The sequence below is a fragment of the Eleutherodactylus coqui genome, chromosome 10 (assembly GCF_035609145.1).
Source record: "Eleutherodactylus coqui strain aEleCoq1 chromosome 10, aEleCoq1.hap1, whole genome shotgun sequence".
Taxonomy (NCBI): domain Eukaryota; kingdom Metazoa; phylum Chordata; class Amphibia; order Anura; family Eleutherodactylidae; genus Eleutherodactylus; species Eleutherodactylus coqui.
This window is the reverse complement of record NC_089846.1, coordinates 116,695,405-116,709,337: the sequence shown is the minus strand read 5'-3', so window position 1 is coordinate 116,709,337 and position 13,933 is coordinate 116,695,405. Positions and strand designations below refer to the sequence as shown.

The window sequence follows — 13,933 nt, the reverse complement described above, 5'->3', positions numbered from 1 at the left end:
CCCACACCTATTAAAAATTTGAGGTTTAATCTTGTGAATGAGGTTGATCACTGGCCAGAATGCTCATAGCAAGGCGACATTATTTATTGGAGTTCAAACAAGGCATGAAAGTGAGTGCCAAATGGATGGGACATTCCATTTCCAAAGTGGTGCAGCCATTTAACATTTCTTGATCCTTTAGAGGACTGGTAAAATGTGGTGTAGTCTGGTAAGCCACAGTACCAAATGATTCAGACTAATGGTAGAGCACATGTGTGGCACAGAGCCCTCCAAATACCATGCAGCCGTGAGTGGCTATCCAAACAATATGGCTTAACATCCTCCAGACATCTTTTGTCCACTTGTGAAATTGATGCCATGTTGAGTTTCTGCACTTTGCTGGGCTAGACGGGGTCCTACATGATATTCGTTCCTATCCAATGTCTTAAGGCATGTTAGTCTATAACTTTTGAAAGTTTTGTGATCTGATGCTTTGTAACTGACTGCTAATACAGTTGCAGTTTCGATAGACCATCAATAGTAGATCAAATGAGGTCTGCTACCCAGGGAAGCCCACCAATAAGCTGTTATCGGAGCTGATTTCTGCAGGAAGCGGACAGCTTCATTCTCACTGCAGTGGCCAGGCTTGGTATTGCAGGCCAAGTTTCCATTGAAGTGAGTGGGTGTAATTCCCAGCCTAGCCACTGCAGAGAGAATGGAGCTGTCTGCTTCCTGCACAAATTACTAGGGACATAAGTGCAATAGCCTGTCCAACTGCTGATGAGCAGGGGTCCTAGGCAGCAGATCGTGACGGATCTCCTGTTGATGGCCTACCCTAAGAATAGGCCATCAATAATCAACTAGAAAACCCCTTTAAGGCTAAAAGGGGTGAGGGGATGTGGGAAGGTCATGACTGCATCACTGTTAATAAACATGAAAACAAAAGTATTGCACTCCACCCACATAGAATTAAATAGTTCTAGCTAGAGATACAAATCTTTGTCAAGTGAAAACTTGAAAATTATTCTTTTAAGAGAACATCTTTATTTGCAAACAATTTTTGGGTCACTTAAATTTTAGTTCAGGCATCAATGTGACAGCAAATCATGAAAAGTACGAGTTTACACGGAATAATATGTATATCACCTATACACGCACATTCCCACTTCAACAAAGTACTAGAAACTTTTTACCTGAACTTCAGAGGGACAGAAAAGTTCTCTGCAGTTGGTTGTAGGTGATTATCAATGCAATTGTAATACTATCAAATGAACACACCTGAAGTCTTTAGCTCTTCATGTTTCGGAGTATTGCTCTAGGTTCCATCCTACTGCTGGCATTTTGCAGTGTTTTGTATATTCTTGTGTGAGGTTACAACACTAATAGGAATAAGTATTTAATACAGAAATAGAACGTGAAAAAACGAAGTGCAACTATTTGCTGATACCACAATAACTCATGGACTGTGGTTGAGTTTAGGGTACATGAGAAGGTCATTACATTTTAGGGGTTCTGTCACTAAAAAAGAAAACTGCTCTACTTATCTATTCCTCCCCCATCAGTCTACTTACCAGATCTTCCTATCTTCTCCTGTCTCCTGCAGTCCAGGGGCTCACTTCACCTCCAGCTGTCTGATTCTGAGCCTTCCTGTGAGGTTATGTACATTAGGTTGGCAGTCGGCCAATGTACATTACGTCACAGCTCACAGGCCAGCAGGGGGACTGCCTATCTTCTTCAGAGATTGCTCATGCGAGCTGTCTCTGAAATAGATTACAATTCCTTCCCAGGCAGTGAAGCTACAGCACAGGGATGTGACCTTCACTGACCCAGCAGGAAGGAGCTTGTGATGAGCAGCCTTCATAACAAGCTGGGCCCAGCCTGCAGTGAGCTGATCTGGGGCACTGGAGAAGTTCAACAAGGAGAAGGTGTGATAAGGAGACAGACAGGGAAGGAATAGGTAAGTTTAGATCATTTTTTTAAATGACAAAACCCCTTTAAGACCACATTCAGATGGCTCTATGCAAGTCATGCCTGAGAAACTTGGGTGCAACTTGTCCAAGACAACACGTTGATGCTCATCCATGTGTTATCCAATATCCACAGACCCCATGTATTACATGTGTATTCTTGTCCGTGAAAACAGACCAGAATAGGACGTGCAATCATTCCTTTCACATAATCTACGTGAAAGAACAGTAATGTGAATGGGAATACACAGACAACACATGGCCCACATGTTAGGCCTTCTGAATGAGCCCTTAAATAGGTTCTCCACTTCTCATTAACAACCATGATAATTTGATCTATTAGTTACCCCTGTATTGCACATGTGCATCCATGTAGTCTGCCTTGAGCATTGTCAGGTAAATGTCTATTTTTTGAAATCTCAAAAAACTGCAATTTGTCAACATGATCCGAAAAAAATTAAGGAAAAAACTTGGACAGAATGATAGAGGTTTGCAGTCTATTGAAAATGGACAAACTCTTTATTCATCATGGTTTTTCAGTTTTTTCTCCTTGGACACTGCTGCCCTTGACCTGCAGGTTACACAAAATAATGGAATCCCAGCACTGCCTCATGCATAGATAACAGCTGATGAGTCAGTCCATAACTTAGTAATAGTTTAACCCATTTAGGACCAAGCAGGGTGCTTGGTTCTGGGCTTTAACCCTGACCAATAGTAAAAATACAGTGCAGTATTAAAGCTGCGGTGTATTAGAGACAGCCGAGGACCTGGAGGAGAAGGCATATGTTTTAAACTGCTGCCTACTCCTTTCCTGCCTATATAGTACTTAGTGAGCGCTATTTAGAGAATAGAGGAAGTGAAAGTGCCTTTTTCTCTGTTAGTCCCGCTGATTATGTGATTGCTGTGTGCTCCCTGGCATGGCAGAGCTGCTGGGTCTTAGCAGACCCAGATCAGCCCTTGCATATAGGGTATGTTTTCTAATGTAACTGGGACTCCCAGGATGTTCCAGTTAGAGTAGAAAACTGCAACATTAATCTAAGAAAGTGACAGTGTGAATGTCCTTCAAAGAATTTAGAACAAAATGGGAGATATAGATGTAAAAAAGTTGTTACAAAAATAGTAAAAAAAGGAAAAAAATTACAAAATAAAATATGAATGCATATAAAAAAGTAAACCAAAGCCATAACAGCCTAGACTATGCAGATTGTATACCAAGTCAACCTAAACAAAACTGGGAACCCATTCCTAAACTTTATTTTAGAATAAATATATTAATTTAAAAAAAATGAACTATAAGTTTAAACCTTATTTTTACTTCTTTTTCTACTTCTAATAAAACGGAAACAATATCAGTAAAAAAAAAAATATTAAAAATAGCCCCATATGTCATAAAATATGCAGCAAAAATGAAACCATCACATATGTAAAATGGCAAAAAAGTGTTTTTTTTCCTTTAGGACCAAAACATGCTGGCCCTTATGGGGTTAATGTGTAGTTCCATCTGGATTTATAGAGAATTAAAGAAACAAACGCTTATGTGCACCTGTCTATGCTCTTGGCAGACACCAGTAATGCTCCGTTCAGAGATGTGTTCTGCAGGAAGTCAGCAATCCCTTCTGCCAACTTTAGTCGTTCAAGTGGCAAATGCACCGCGCAGAACATACAGATACCAGACAATAAGGGAAAACACTAAATCCTCTTTTTCTGTTTGTTTTACCAGCGTCGAGAAAACCTTTGTACGTGCTGTAGTTCGTGGCTTGGTCATTTCTGCATAATTTTGCACATTTTGTCATAAGTGATTTTGACAGAGCAAAGGTGAAATGTTGAGAAAATCAGTGAAGGTGAAACATGAGGCCACGTATAAAGTACAGATGTAGTAAAGCGGAGTTGTCATTTGGCAAAATATTGTTCTGTAAAACTCCAAGTAAACCTACTTACATGTTCCTTTTCTACACAGTAAAGCCTTGCTACGGGACAAGCAAATTTGCTACATCTGTAAGTGTAACGTAGTGATGAGTGAACTTTGGAAAAGTTCAGTTTGGCTGAATTTGGGCAAAAACATTCAATTTAGCCTATGACCTCTAAAAGCCCTGTATACCACTCTTAAGTCACCAAGGAGTGTGTCCAAGTACTTTTGAGTTGTTTTAAGGCAACATTAATAAATTAGAAAAAAAAAGAAATATGAAAAAACGAATGGAAAAGGACAAAAAAAGGGGGAAAATATGAAGGGGAAAAAAGTGGGGAAAGAAAAGAGAAGGAAAAATAAGCAAACAAAAAACTAAGAATAAGGGAAAAAAATAAGTAAAAACAAAAGGGAGAGAGAAAAAGAAGGAAAAAAGGAGAAGGAAAAAAGGAAAGAGATGGAAGGAAAAAAGTTAAAAGTAAAATAAGACAAAAACCAAAAAAATGTTTCATTCTTTTTTTATCTTCTCCTTTTTTTAAAATTTTTTCTTCGCTTTTTTCCTCCTCCTTTTTAACCTTTGATTTAAAAACAAGGAAAACTAAGACTAATGCAGGAGAATAACTTTAGTGGGTTTGGCCAAGACAAATCACCCGAGGATCAAGTTTGCGTTGAACCGATGTTTTAGCAGAACGTGACCTGAAACAGGGTTCTACTACTTCACTTCGCTCAACACTAATGGAAACTTTTAATAACGAGAAGAAAGTTTGAAAAGTTTTCATGACGCTCACAAAAAAGTATTGAATGACCCATGTGGTAGAGAAGGTTATAGAGCTATGAATAGAGATTGTGGTCTAAATTAAACTATTTGCCATTGTGCTGGAAGACAACCATGCTAATTACTGTTGGGATGCCCAACAATTGCAATACACCACTGACCAACAACGCCTTGCATTTCTCACTATACAAGTCTCTTTCCTTACAGTTTGTCCCATGAAAAAAAGATTGCTTATGTTTAAATTCAGCCCATAATTATATTTTCTGCATTTACACTTATTAAACAAACTTTCTATCCCCAGATATTCCAGGACTGTTAGAATAGCGCCACCTGCTGTTTCTAGTGGAGAGCCTTTCTGTGTCCTGGGGAAGATGCATGCTCAGTCTTGCTTCTCTGTGGTACTGCTGTCTCATTTTCTTATCAATTGTTGAGCATCTCTTCTGACATCAGAGAAGACGCAGAGACTTCAGAAGCAGCCGCTTACAACACCAGGGATTCCTCCATAAACCCATGGAGCAGAGAAAGAAGCAACACTGAGCATGTGTGACCACCTTGGAACAATTAATGAGGTGGACACAGAATAGAATCAGTAGGTGGCATTATTTTTTTTTTATTTGCTACTGGCACAGATGGTCCCTGTGGTGTGACTGCTGAAGTTGTGCATGGCTGAGGTGTGAAATGCAACACAGACAGGTGATGGTCAGGGCTGGTGGTACAGGCAGATAGTTGGGGCGGGTCGCAGGCAATAGCAAAGTCCGGTAATCCAAGCCAAAGTCACTAAGCACAGAAGTCAAAATAGTTGAGGGTCAGACAGAAGTAATGAACAGAGGCTTTGACACTATGGTTATAGGAGACTGATTGCGTAGGCATCCTCCATGTGGGGGAGGATTCCTAATATAGCCGGACCTGAGTTGAGATTGGTGAAGGATGGAATTAGGGAGTGCATGCTGGCTCTTTAAGACAGGAGGCAAGAGCAAGCAAATGCCCTACGGGCAGCAGAGTAGGGGCAAGCAGAAGAAGCACAGCGTACAGTGGACAGAGCCTGGTGTACAGAGCAAAGGGAACGGCGTTATCTGACCATGGCTCCACTGACAAGTGAGCCATGGTCATTCTGCACCAGGCCAACATTTTTTTTTAAATAAGTGTAAAAGAAAAGTTAAGAATTATGGGCTAGATTTAATTGTTAACAATATTTCTTATTGGACAACCCCTATAAGGCCTCATGCACAGAAAGAAGCGCATGGGCCCTTACTGTCTCTCCGTGTGTCTTTTATAAGGCATACAGAGTTTCCCTGTTTCTGCATACATATGTACAAAGTTTTTCTTCCTAGGAAGACATATGGTACACAAGTAAGCATGGCACAAAGGCCATCTGGCTTCTGTGTGCTACTTTACAGGCTCCATTAACATGACTCTGCTGTGTGCATGAAGCCTAACTGTTTGGTCCTGCAGAGACCATATTTTGTACTCTGTGTCCGATGCCACACATTCTGGATGGCGGCACATGAAATCCATTTCTGTAGTCTGAAGTTGGCTGCTCCACATTAAATGAGTTTTCTGGGACTTTGATGGCCCATCCTTAGAATAGAACATCAATATCAGATCAGTGGAGTTCCAACTCCCCACACAATCGACTAATTAAAGGGGCCACTGTGCTTAGGTTAGTGTGATGTCTTCATTGTTTACGATAAACATCTCTGTAATCTTTGCAGTGGTTGTGCCTGTTGCCGTAGCCCACCTTCTGCAGCTCAGTCCAGTTCAAGAGGGCTGCAATACCAGACACAAGCACTATAAAGTGTATGGAGCAATGTATGATAAGCAATAAAGGGTACACCTTTAATGAACTGATCGGTGATGGTGCCAGGAGTCAGATAGCTAAGGCTATCAATATCCAAGGTCCTACAAAACCCTTTTTTGAAAGATTTTTTTTCTAATGTAGAATATTTCTGTAATATACATGGTGCGGCAAATATCTGTACACAGCTGTTTAAGTGGTGGTGGAATGAGAAAATTGCCTTCCTAAGTGTGAAGGTTTGTATTGGGCAGGAGGCTGCATTTTTGGCCAAGACTTTTTCAGTGCATCTGGCAGAATGATGGACACATCGAACATGTCATGTAGTACACTTTGTGAAACTTTGCCCTCACTTAACACCTAAACAAATAAAGATAGGACAAAATTGACACTTGCAGTGTGTTTGAGTAAAATCCAGCCAAGACTGATATATCACATGACCTTCCTGCCATTTGAAAAACCTGAGCTGAATTCAATATGGCAGAGTTCAAAATGGCCACTAAAAATGTCTCCTTCACCAAAAAAGCCTTCCTCCCAATTAATACTTTCACAAATTGGAATTCAATTTTCACACAGTTACACCAGTTAAATGGGTGTGTCCAGACTTTCGCCTTACCCTGTAGTGTTCGATAGAGCATGTCACTATACCGCCTTATATATGGGGATACAATAAGGTTCCATAGACTGATATCTGTGTTTTGTATTACAATGCCTCACAACTTGTCATCTGAAAGGAGGGGTAATAAGCCCTTATAAGGCGGACAGTACCATTCTGTCTGTAATTTACTACAGTTAAGGATGTCTTTCTGCCCAATTCAAACTGAACCTCCTGTGTACATTCCTTTTTGTTGAACTTTTTATTGCTACATTTGGAGCACATTACATATTGGTTGAAGTGAGTGTCCAGAATCTCCTGGTATGCACAATAAAATACATCCTTTTTATTCTTCTTTACAAAAAAGGACCCCAATAAACAAAGTACAAAACCTGGTGTCTAACTTATCAAGCTTCCTTATAAAGTAATTTAGCAAATATTGACAAATGCTTCAAGCAGCAGAACATATTGATAAAGGTCATTTACCCGACTAATTAAAAGCAACCAGTAACTGTGTATACCGTAGGTCCCTGATTTGAGTCATTCTGTACATGTGTGGGAGATGTGTTAGTACAATTTAGCATCTGGATAGACTTGGTTATAACCCTTATAGCAGTTGCAATGAACGCCATATTGATAGTCCGCAAACCTTAATAGACTTTTTAATATCTGTACAGGACAATGAATTACTGTACAGTGATGCTTGAAAGTTTGTGAACCCTTCAGAATTTATAATATTTCTGCTTAAAACTACATCAGACTTTCACACAAGTCCTAATAGTAAATGGAGAACGAAATCAAACAAAAGAGAAAAAATATTAGACTATGAGAAAAATCATTCAATATCACATCTGTGAGTGGGAAAAGTATGTGAACCTTTAGGATTGGCAGATCATTTGAATGTAAAATTAGAGTCAGATGTTTTCAGTCATTGGGATGATAATCAGGTGTGAGTACAGAAACAAATTACAAAAGAACCCAGCGATCCGGGTGGCTGCTTTACAGAGAACTAGAGGATGCACTTGGATGAGGAGTTGAGGCACCAGCGAGATTTCTCAATTATCTAGGTTCCCTTATAAAGTATTACCCTTTATTCAGGTTTCTTGGAAGTGTAGGAACACCTCTTTTTTTCCATGGATACAAGACGAACAGCACAGGAATCGCAGAGAAATGCAATGCATTTCGGAAGGCTTTTTAAATAGATTTACCTTCTTTTTCAAGCATGGAACGCAGTGATATAGAGACATGTTATCAATGCGTAGTGATTAGAGATGAGCGAGCATGCTCGGTAAGAGCAGTTACTCGAGCGAGCACCACTCTTCTCGAGTGACTGCCTTCTTGTCTGAGCAGTCTCGGGGGTGGGGTGGGGGGGGCAGGGGAGAGCAGAGTGGAGCGGGGGGTGGGGGGGGGAGAGTGAGATCTCTCTTGCTCTCTCCCCGCCGCCCCCCCCCCCCGAGCCTGCATGGACGAGTAGGCAGTTACTCGAGAAGAGGGATGCTCGCTCGAGTAACTGCCCTTACCGAGCGTGCTCGCTCATCTCTAGTAGTGATACTTCTAGCTGAACAACCGGAAGTGTGTGCGTCCATGTTTCTACGCTTCCAAGAAACCTGAATAAAGTGTTATACTTTATAAGCGCACCTGGATGATTGGGAAAGCTTGCTGTTGCGTGTGAACTTATCCAAGTGCATCCTCTATTTCTCTGTAAACCACCCACTTATACACCCTGAGCGCTGGGTTTGTTTATAATTTGTTTCTTTCTGTGCTTGCAACCAAGGTACCGGCATGCCTTGGGATTTTCCTTGAGGCTCTCCCTGTCTATATGGACTACCACAGTTATTAGATGGCAGAGTGGACGAGTGTCACATAACATTAAAGGCAAACTAGGACCAGCGGTGTGGTGGCCTGTTTTACAATGGGTGGTCTGCACCAAGTGAGTCCTAATCTTTTGTATCTCCACAATTGTAATATACCCACATTCTTGGAGCGCTGTCCTAATTTTTTTTTTTTTTTTTTTAGTGTAATCAGGTGTGAGTGGGCTACCTGTTTTATTTAAAGAACAGGGATCTATGAGTCTGAGCTTCACAACACACGTTTTCTGAAGTGTGTGGCACAGAGTGCTAAGGCAGCAGAAATGCAATCCTAAGCTCTTGCTCATGACCTGAAGGTTGTGAGTTCTATCCCCACGTGGTTCAAGTAGCTGGCTACAGGCTGACTCAGCCTTCCATTCTTCAAAGGTTGGTAAAATGAGTACACAGCTTGGTGGGGTAATAAATAAATTGCTTGAAAGTGCCGCAGAATAAGTTAACACTATAAAAATAATAAGACTTATTTTTTTTTTTTATCATGGCACGAACAAAAGATTTGTTTGAAAACCTAAGTAGTACAGTTGTTGATTCTTATCAGGATAGAAAAAGTAAAAACAAAATACATTTCTAATGAGTTTGGACTCCTCCAATCCACAGTCAGAAAGATTGTGTAAAGGAAATTCATGGTAGGAAACCCATCAACATAACAAAGTTGAAGCTGTTTTGTACGGAGGAATGGGCTAAAATTCCTCTAGGCCCACGTGTAGGACTAATCAGCAATTACCGGAAATGTTCATATGCAGCTATCGCTACACAGGGGAGTCACATCAAATACTGAAAGCAAAGGTTCACATACTTTTACCCCTTACAGAAATGTAGTATTGGGTCATTTTTTTCAATAAACAAATGACGAATTCTAATACTTTTGACTCATTTGTTTGATTTGGTTCTCTTTATCTACTTTTAGGACTTATGTGAAAATCTGATGTAGTTTCTATTAAATATAAGCAGAAATCTGGAGAATTCTGAAAGGTTCAAAAACGTTCAAGCACCACTGTACAAATACTGCTGTTTTTTTTCAATTTGAGGGGGCAATCTCCAATAGTACCATTGGAACGAATGGAGCAGTAGAGCTCATGCATGACCACCTCTCCATTCCTTTAAGGACCTTCAGGACTCCCATTCTTTGGAGTTGCATCTGCACCCATCAGAGTTATCCACCATTCCGTAAACAGGGGAAACCGTCTTTTGGTGGAACAACCCCTTTTAAGGGCTCATGCACACAGCAATACTATAGATCATAATACAGTGTCCATAGGAATTTATTTTGAACCTCTGTGGAATATTTCAAAGCAGGTTGTATTATGGAAGCATTCTCCCCATTAGAAGTCATAGGAACCCCCCCCCAAAAAAGTGAGCATGTGACTATGAAACTCTTAAATAAAGTAATAGGATGTCAACGTTATTGCAATAAATTAACAGAAGCATGCTCGCTACAAATGTAACTAATCAGAACAATGTTGTGCTTGCAGTACACAAAAAGGCTTGGTGTGTGCAACACTGACCCGCTCACTGCTAGAGACATCCCCGCCTTCACCTCTCTAGCATTGAAAGGTTTCATCAACATGTTAACTCTATTGTGCAGTTTTTATTAATGGATGTGTGACAATCTCACAAGAGGACAAACCCTCCATGATATCACACAATCCTTCCGTTACAAAAAAAAGAAACATTTTCAGCATGTGCTATGACATTTGCATAATTAGAAGTCTAAAATAAAGATACTATAGTTAACATTTTTATTGTATTGAAATGACTTTCGAAATATATAGAAATAATCCTTTGTTTCATACCGTACTGAACGTTTGTCCATTAGATTGCAACATCTAAACTAAAATATTTTTTTTTTTGTTTCTTTTCTTTGTTTTTGTTTTTTTTTAATTCTCCTGACATCGCAGTAAAACATTTACACCGTATTTTATTTTTGTATCTTTTTTTTTTTTTTTTACTATGTCGGAACTAAAAAAAAAGCAGGATTCTTTTATATCAATATCCTGGTATTTGTAAACAAAATGCTCCAGTAGAAAACTGAGTAATTGTGCCATTGCATGAAAGCTTCCTTTGGCACCCCTGTGGCATGAGTTTTTTAAGGTTCATTAAAACTTTTTTAAAGAGCCGGTACAGCAGCGAAGACAAGACGTCTGTGTCCTACTTACTACCAAATATCACTGGTAATGCTAAGCTCCCTTGACGATATTGGTATCAATGTACTATTTCCATGGAACTCTTGTGGGTCCTTGGCTGCACTGTTGTGGCTCAGTTGTCCGTTGAGAAGGGTTAATGGTATATTGCAGTATGTATGGTGATTGCCTAGAGATGCTACTGGCATAACTGGGGCTGGTTTCTCATATTCATAGGCTCTGCAGAAATGTCTCATTTGCATTGCTTCTGCATGATGGTAGCCAGATATATCTTCTGAAGGTGGCAACGTACCAGATGTTCCTGTTACTGCAATGGAGGGTACAGTTTGTAGGTCTCCAAAAAGACTCTGCTCTCCACTGTCCATGACATGCTGCCTGGATAGCACTTCTTTCTTTTTTGCAGGCATTTCGTAGACTAGGCGTTTCCAAAATTTAGAATTTTGTTTGCTGCTTTTTGGACCATCCCACTTGATTAATGACTGGTGTTTGATGGCATGTTTTAAGGATTCTACTTCTTGATAATTGACTTTTGCTCTCAAATTGGTGCATTCTATTAATATGACTTTGATTTCCCCACTGGTCAGCATATTGTGGAGTCTGCTGTCCAGCACAAAAATGCTCCATCCCCTTCTGATGACATAATCTGGGGTCAGCACTATGATTAGTCTTCTGCTTTGCTCAACGCACCTTGCAAGATCTTCCATGTAAGCTGCAAGACATGAGAAGAAGATTTAAATATTGCCTAAAACCTGCAAATGCATTCAGAATTATTACGAAGACCATTTTCACCATTTATATTCCATACTTCAATCATTAAGTGCCAGATTTTACCACTTCCATCCCCCCATGGGGGGTGAAGACAATAGAGGTCATTAACGTTAATATGCCTTGCATTAACAATACATCTTAAAAGCTTGTGTACAATACTCTCCCATGTTTATATCTTCTGATCTCTTATAAATTTGCTTGCTGTATGAAGCTTACTGCGAATAGTAATAAGTCATGCAGATGAGCTCCAAGAGAATTGTCCTAGTTGCTGGTCAGACATAAAAGAACTATGCAGCTCATTTCAACCTAAAACCATATCAATGACTGACTTCACACCAAATTGTGTTCTAAGTCATGGTAGTTTATCCCATATAGTTGCAATCAACTTATTTCAACACCCATTTAAAATTAGGTTTATTTGCCAAAGTTTCTTGAGGAACATTCAGAGCTTTTGCTATCTTTTTGTATCCTTATGCTTGTTCCTGCAAGGCAAGGATCTCTTAACTTTTTGGACCACTCTCTTGATTTAGGCTGGTGCCATACTAAACTATTTTGGCTCTTGTCTTGTGACCGTAGTACAGAAGTGTGTCTCGACCCAACAGTGGGTCTCCTTGCTGGAACTCTGAGCATTATACCCTCCTATGATACTCAGAGTTCAGGTCAGGAGACCCATATTCGTAAAATGGAGGCCGAAATACTGTAGTGTGGAATCGACCTAAGCCATATTACTAACATGCAATAGGGTCATATAATCAATAAAGCCCTAGACAGTCCAGGTTTTATCTCAAGCACACCTGATACAACTGATAAAGCTCTTGATTCATTGCATCAGGTGTCCTTGAGACAACACCTGATTTACAAATGTGTATTCTTAGGCTGTATACACATGGCCAATAGCGAGTTTTTCCTAAGATTCTCAACTCGCATTGGACAGCACATGGACGGGATGTCCATGTGCTGTCTGATATGCGGGACACCACACATTACATTTAATCTTGTCTGAGAATAAGATTTAAATAAAACATAGTGATTCTTCAAATTTGGACTATTGGCCCAAGAGAAAAATCATTCAAGTGAACGAATCTGTGCATGAGACGCCTATTGTTCCCCTGAGGGCAAACCACATCAGCCTCTTCCCGCCTGCTGTTTGAAAATACCAGCTCATCTCTCGGTTTGTGAATAGGGAGATAAGCTATCAGTCTTGATGCAGCGGGCAGGGAGAGGCCGGCATGGCCCAACCCGTGACTCACAGAGCAGCTCTCAAGCAAACTTCAAAATGTTTGCTCTGAAACGTCAGTGTTTCAGAATAAAACAAGGGGGTAATAGGCATCTCTGTCTCGGATTCATGGTTCCCATGGTTCGGGGGGCTTGAATCTGATGACAGAATCCCTTTAAGGCTTCTGCTATCTTTCTGTAAACTGTGGCCAAAAAAGCAATAGTTAATTTATCCACCATATAATGAAAACACTGAAATGACTTCTGTGCTGCTCTCCAGTCCTAAGCTCTAATACAACACTGCTGAAATAATTTATATCCCAAATCTCTAAACACTTTGTTTGAATTGCCTTCCCTCTTCACTGCTTCTACACAAAGTCATTCCTTTCTCCTGTTTTAATATGTGACGACGTGTCCTTTACAACCTGCCCTAATCGATCGTGGGAAGAAAGCGTTGCAAGACCAGGGGAAGGACAAATTCTTCTGAGGTCCAAAGCACTACCTTAGAACCTCGTGTGGTGCAGAGTGCTAAGGCAGCGGAAATGCAGTCCTGAGCTCTCGCTCATGACCTGAAGGTTGTTGATTCAATCCTCTCATGCTTCAGGTAACCGGCTCAAGGTCGACCCAGCCTTCCATCCTTCTGAGGTCGGTAAAATGAGAGCCCAGCTTGGTATGGGGTAATAAATTATTATTTTTTTTTAAACAAATACCCCAGCACTTACAAAAACTGTTGATTGTAGTGTCCAACTGGTTAAAACAATTAACACACACACATAGGGGTATAGAGTGGAAGCTGCTGCTCCAACACCCGTGTAGTGGCCGATGCTGGTAATTGCAGGCACAGCTCTCCTTAAAATCAAAAGAACAGGTTGCGGAGCAGCAGCTTCTGCTTCCTACCACCATGTTGTGGCGTTGACGACAGTGGATTTGCCA

At 40.4% G+C, this 13,933-nt stretch overlaps 1 protein-coding gene across 1 annotated transcript in view; it reads right to left on the bottom strand.

Moving 5' to 3' along the window:
- Positions 1–10,860: 10,860 nt before the first annotated feature.
- The window catches only part of IL1RAPL2 (interleukin 1 receptor accessory protein like 2), an 824,602-nt gene continuing 821,529 nt past the window's right edge, over positions 10,861–13,933 (bottom strand). The window contains exon 11 of the mRNA XM_066582114.1: positions 10,861–11,726. Coding sequence (XP_066438211.1) covers positions 11,032–11,726 — 695 coding nt within the window. The 3' untranslated portion in view covers positions 10,861–11,031. The remainder of the gene's footprint in view (positions 11,727–13,933) is intronic.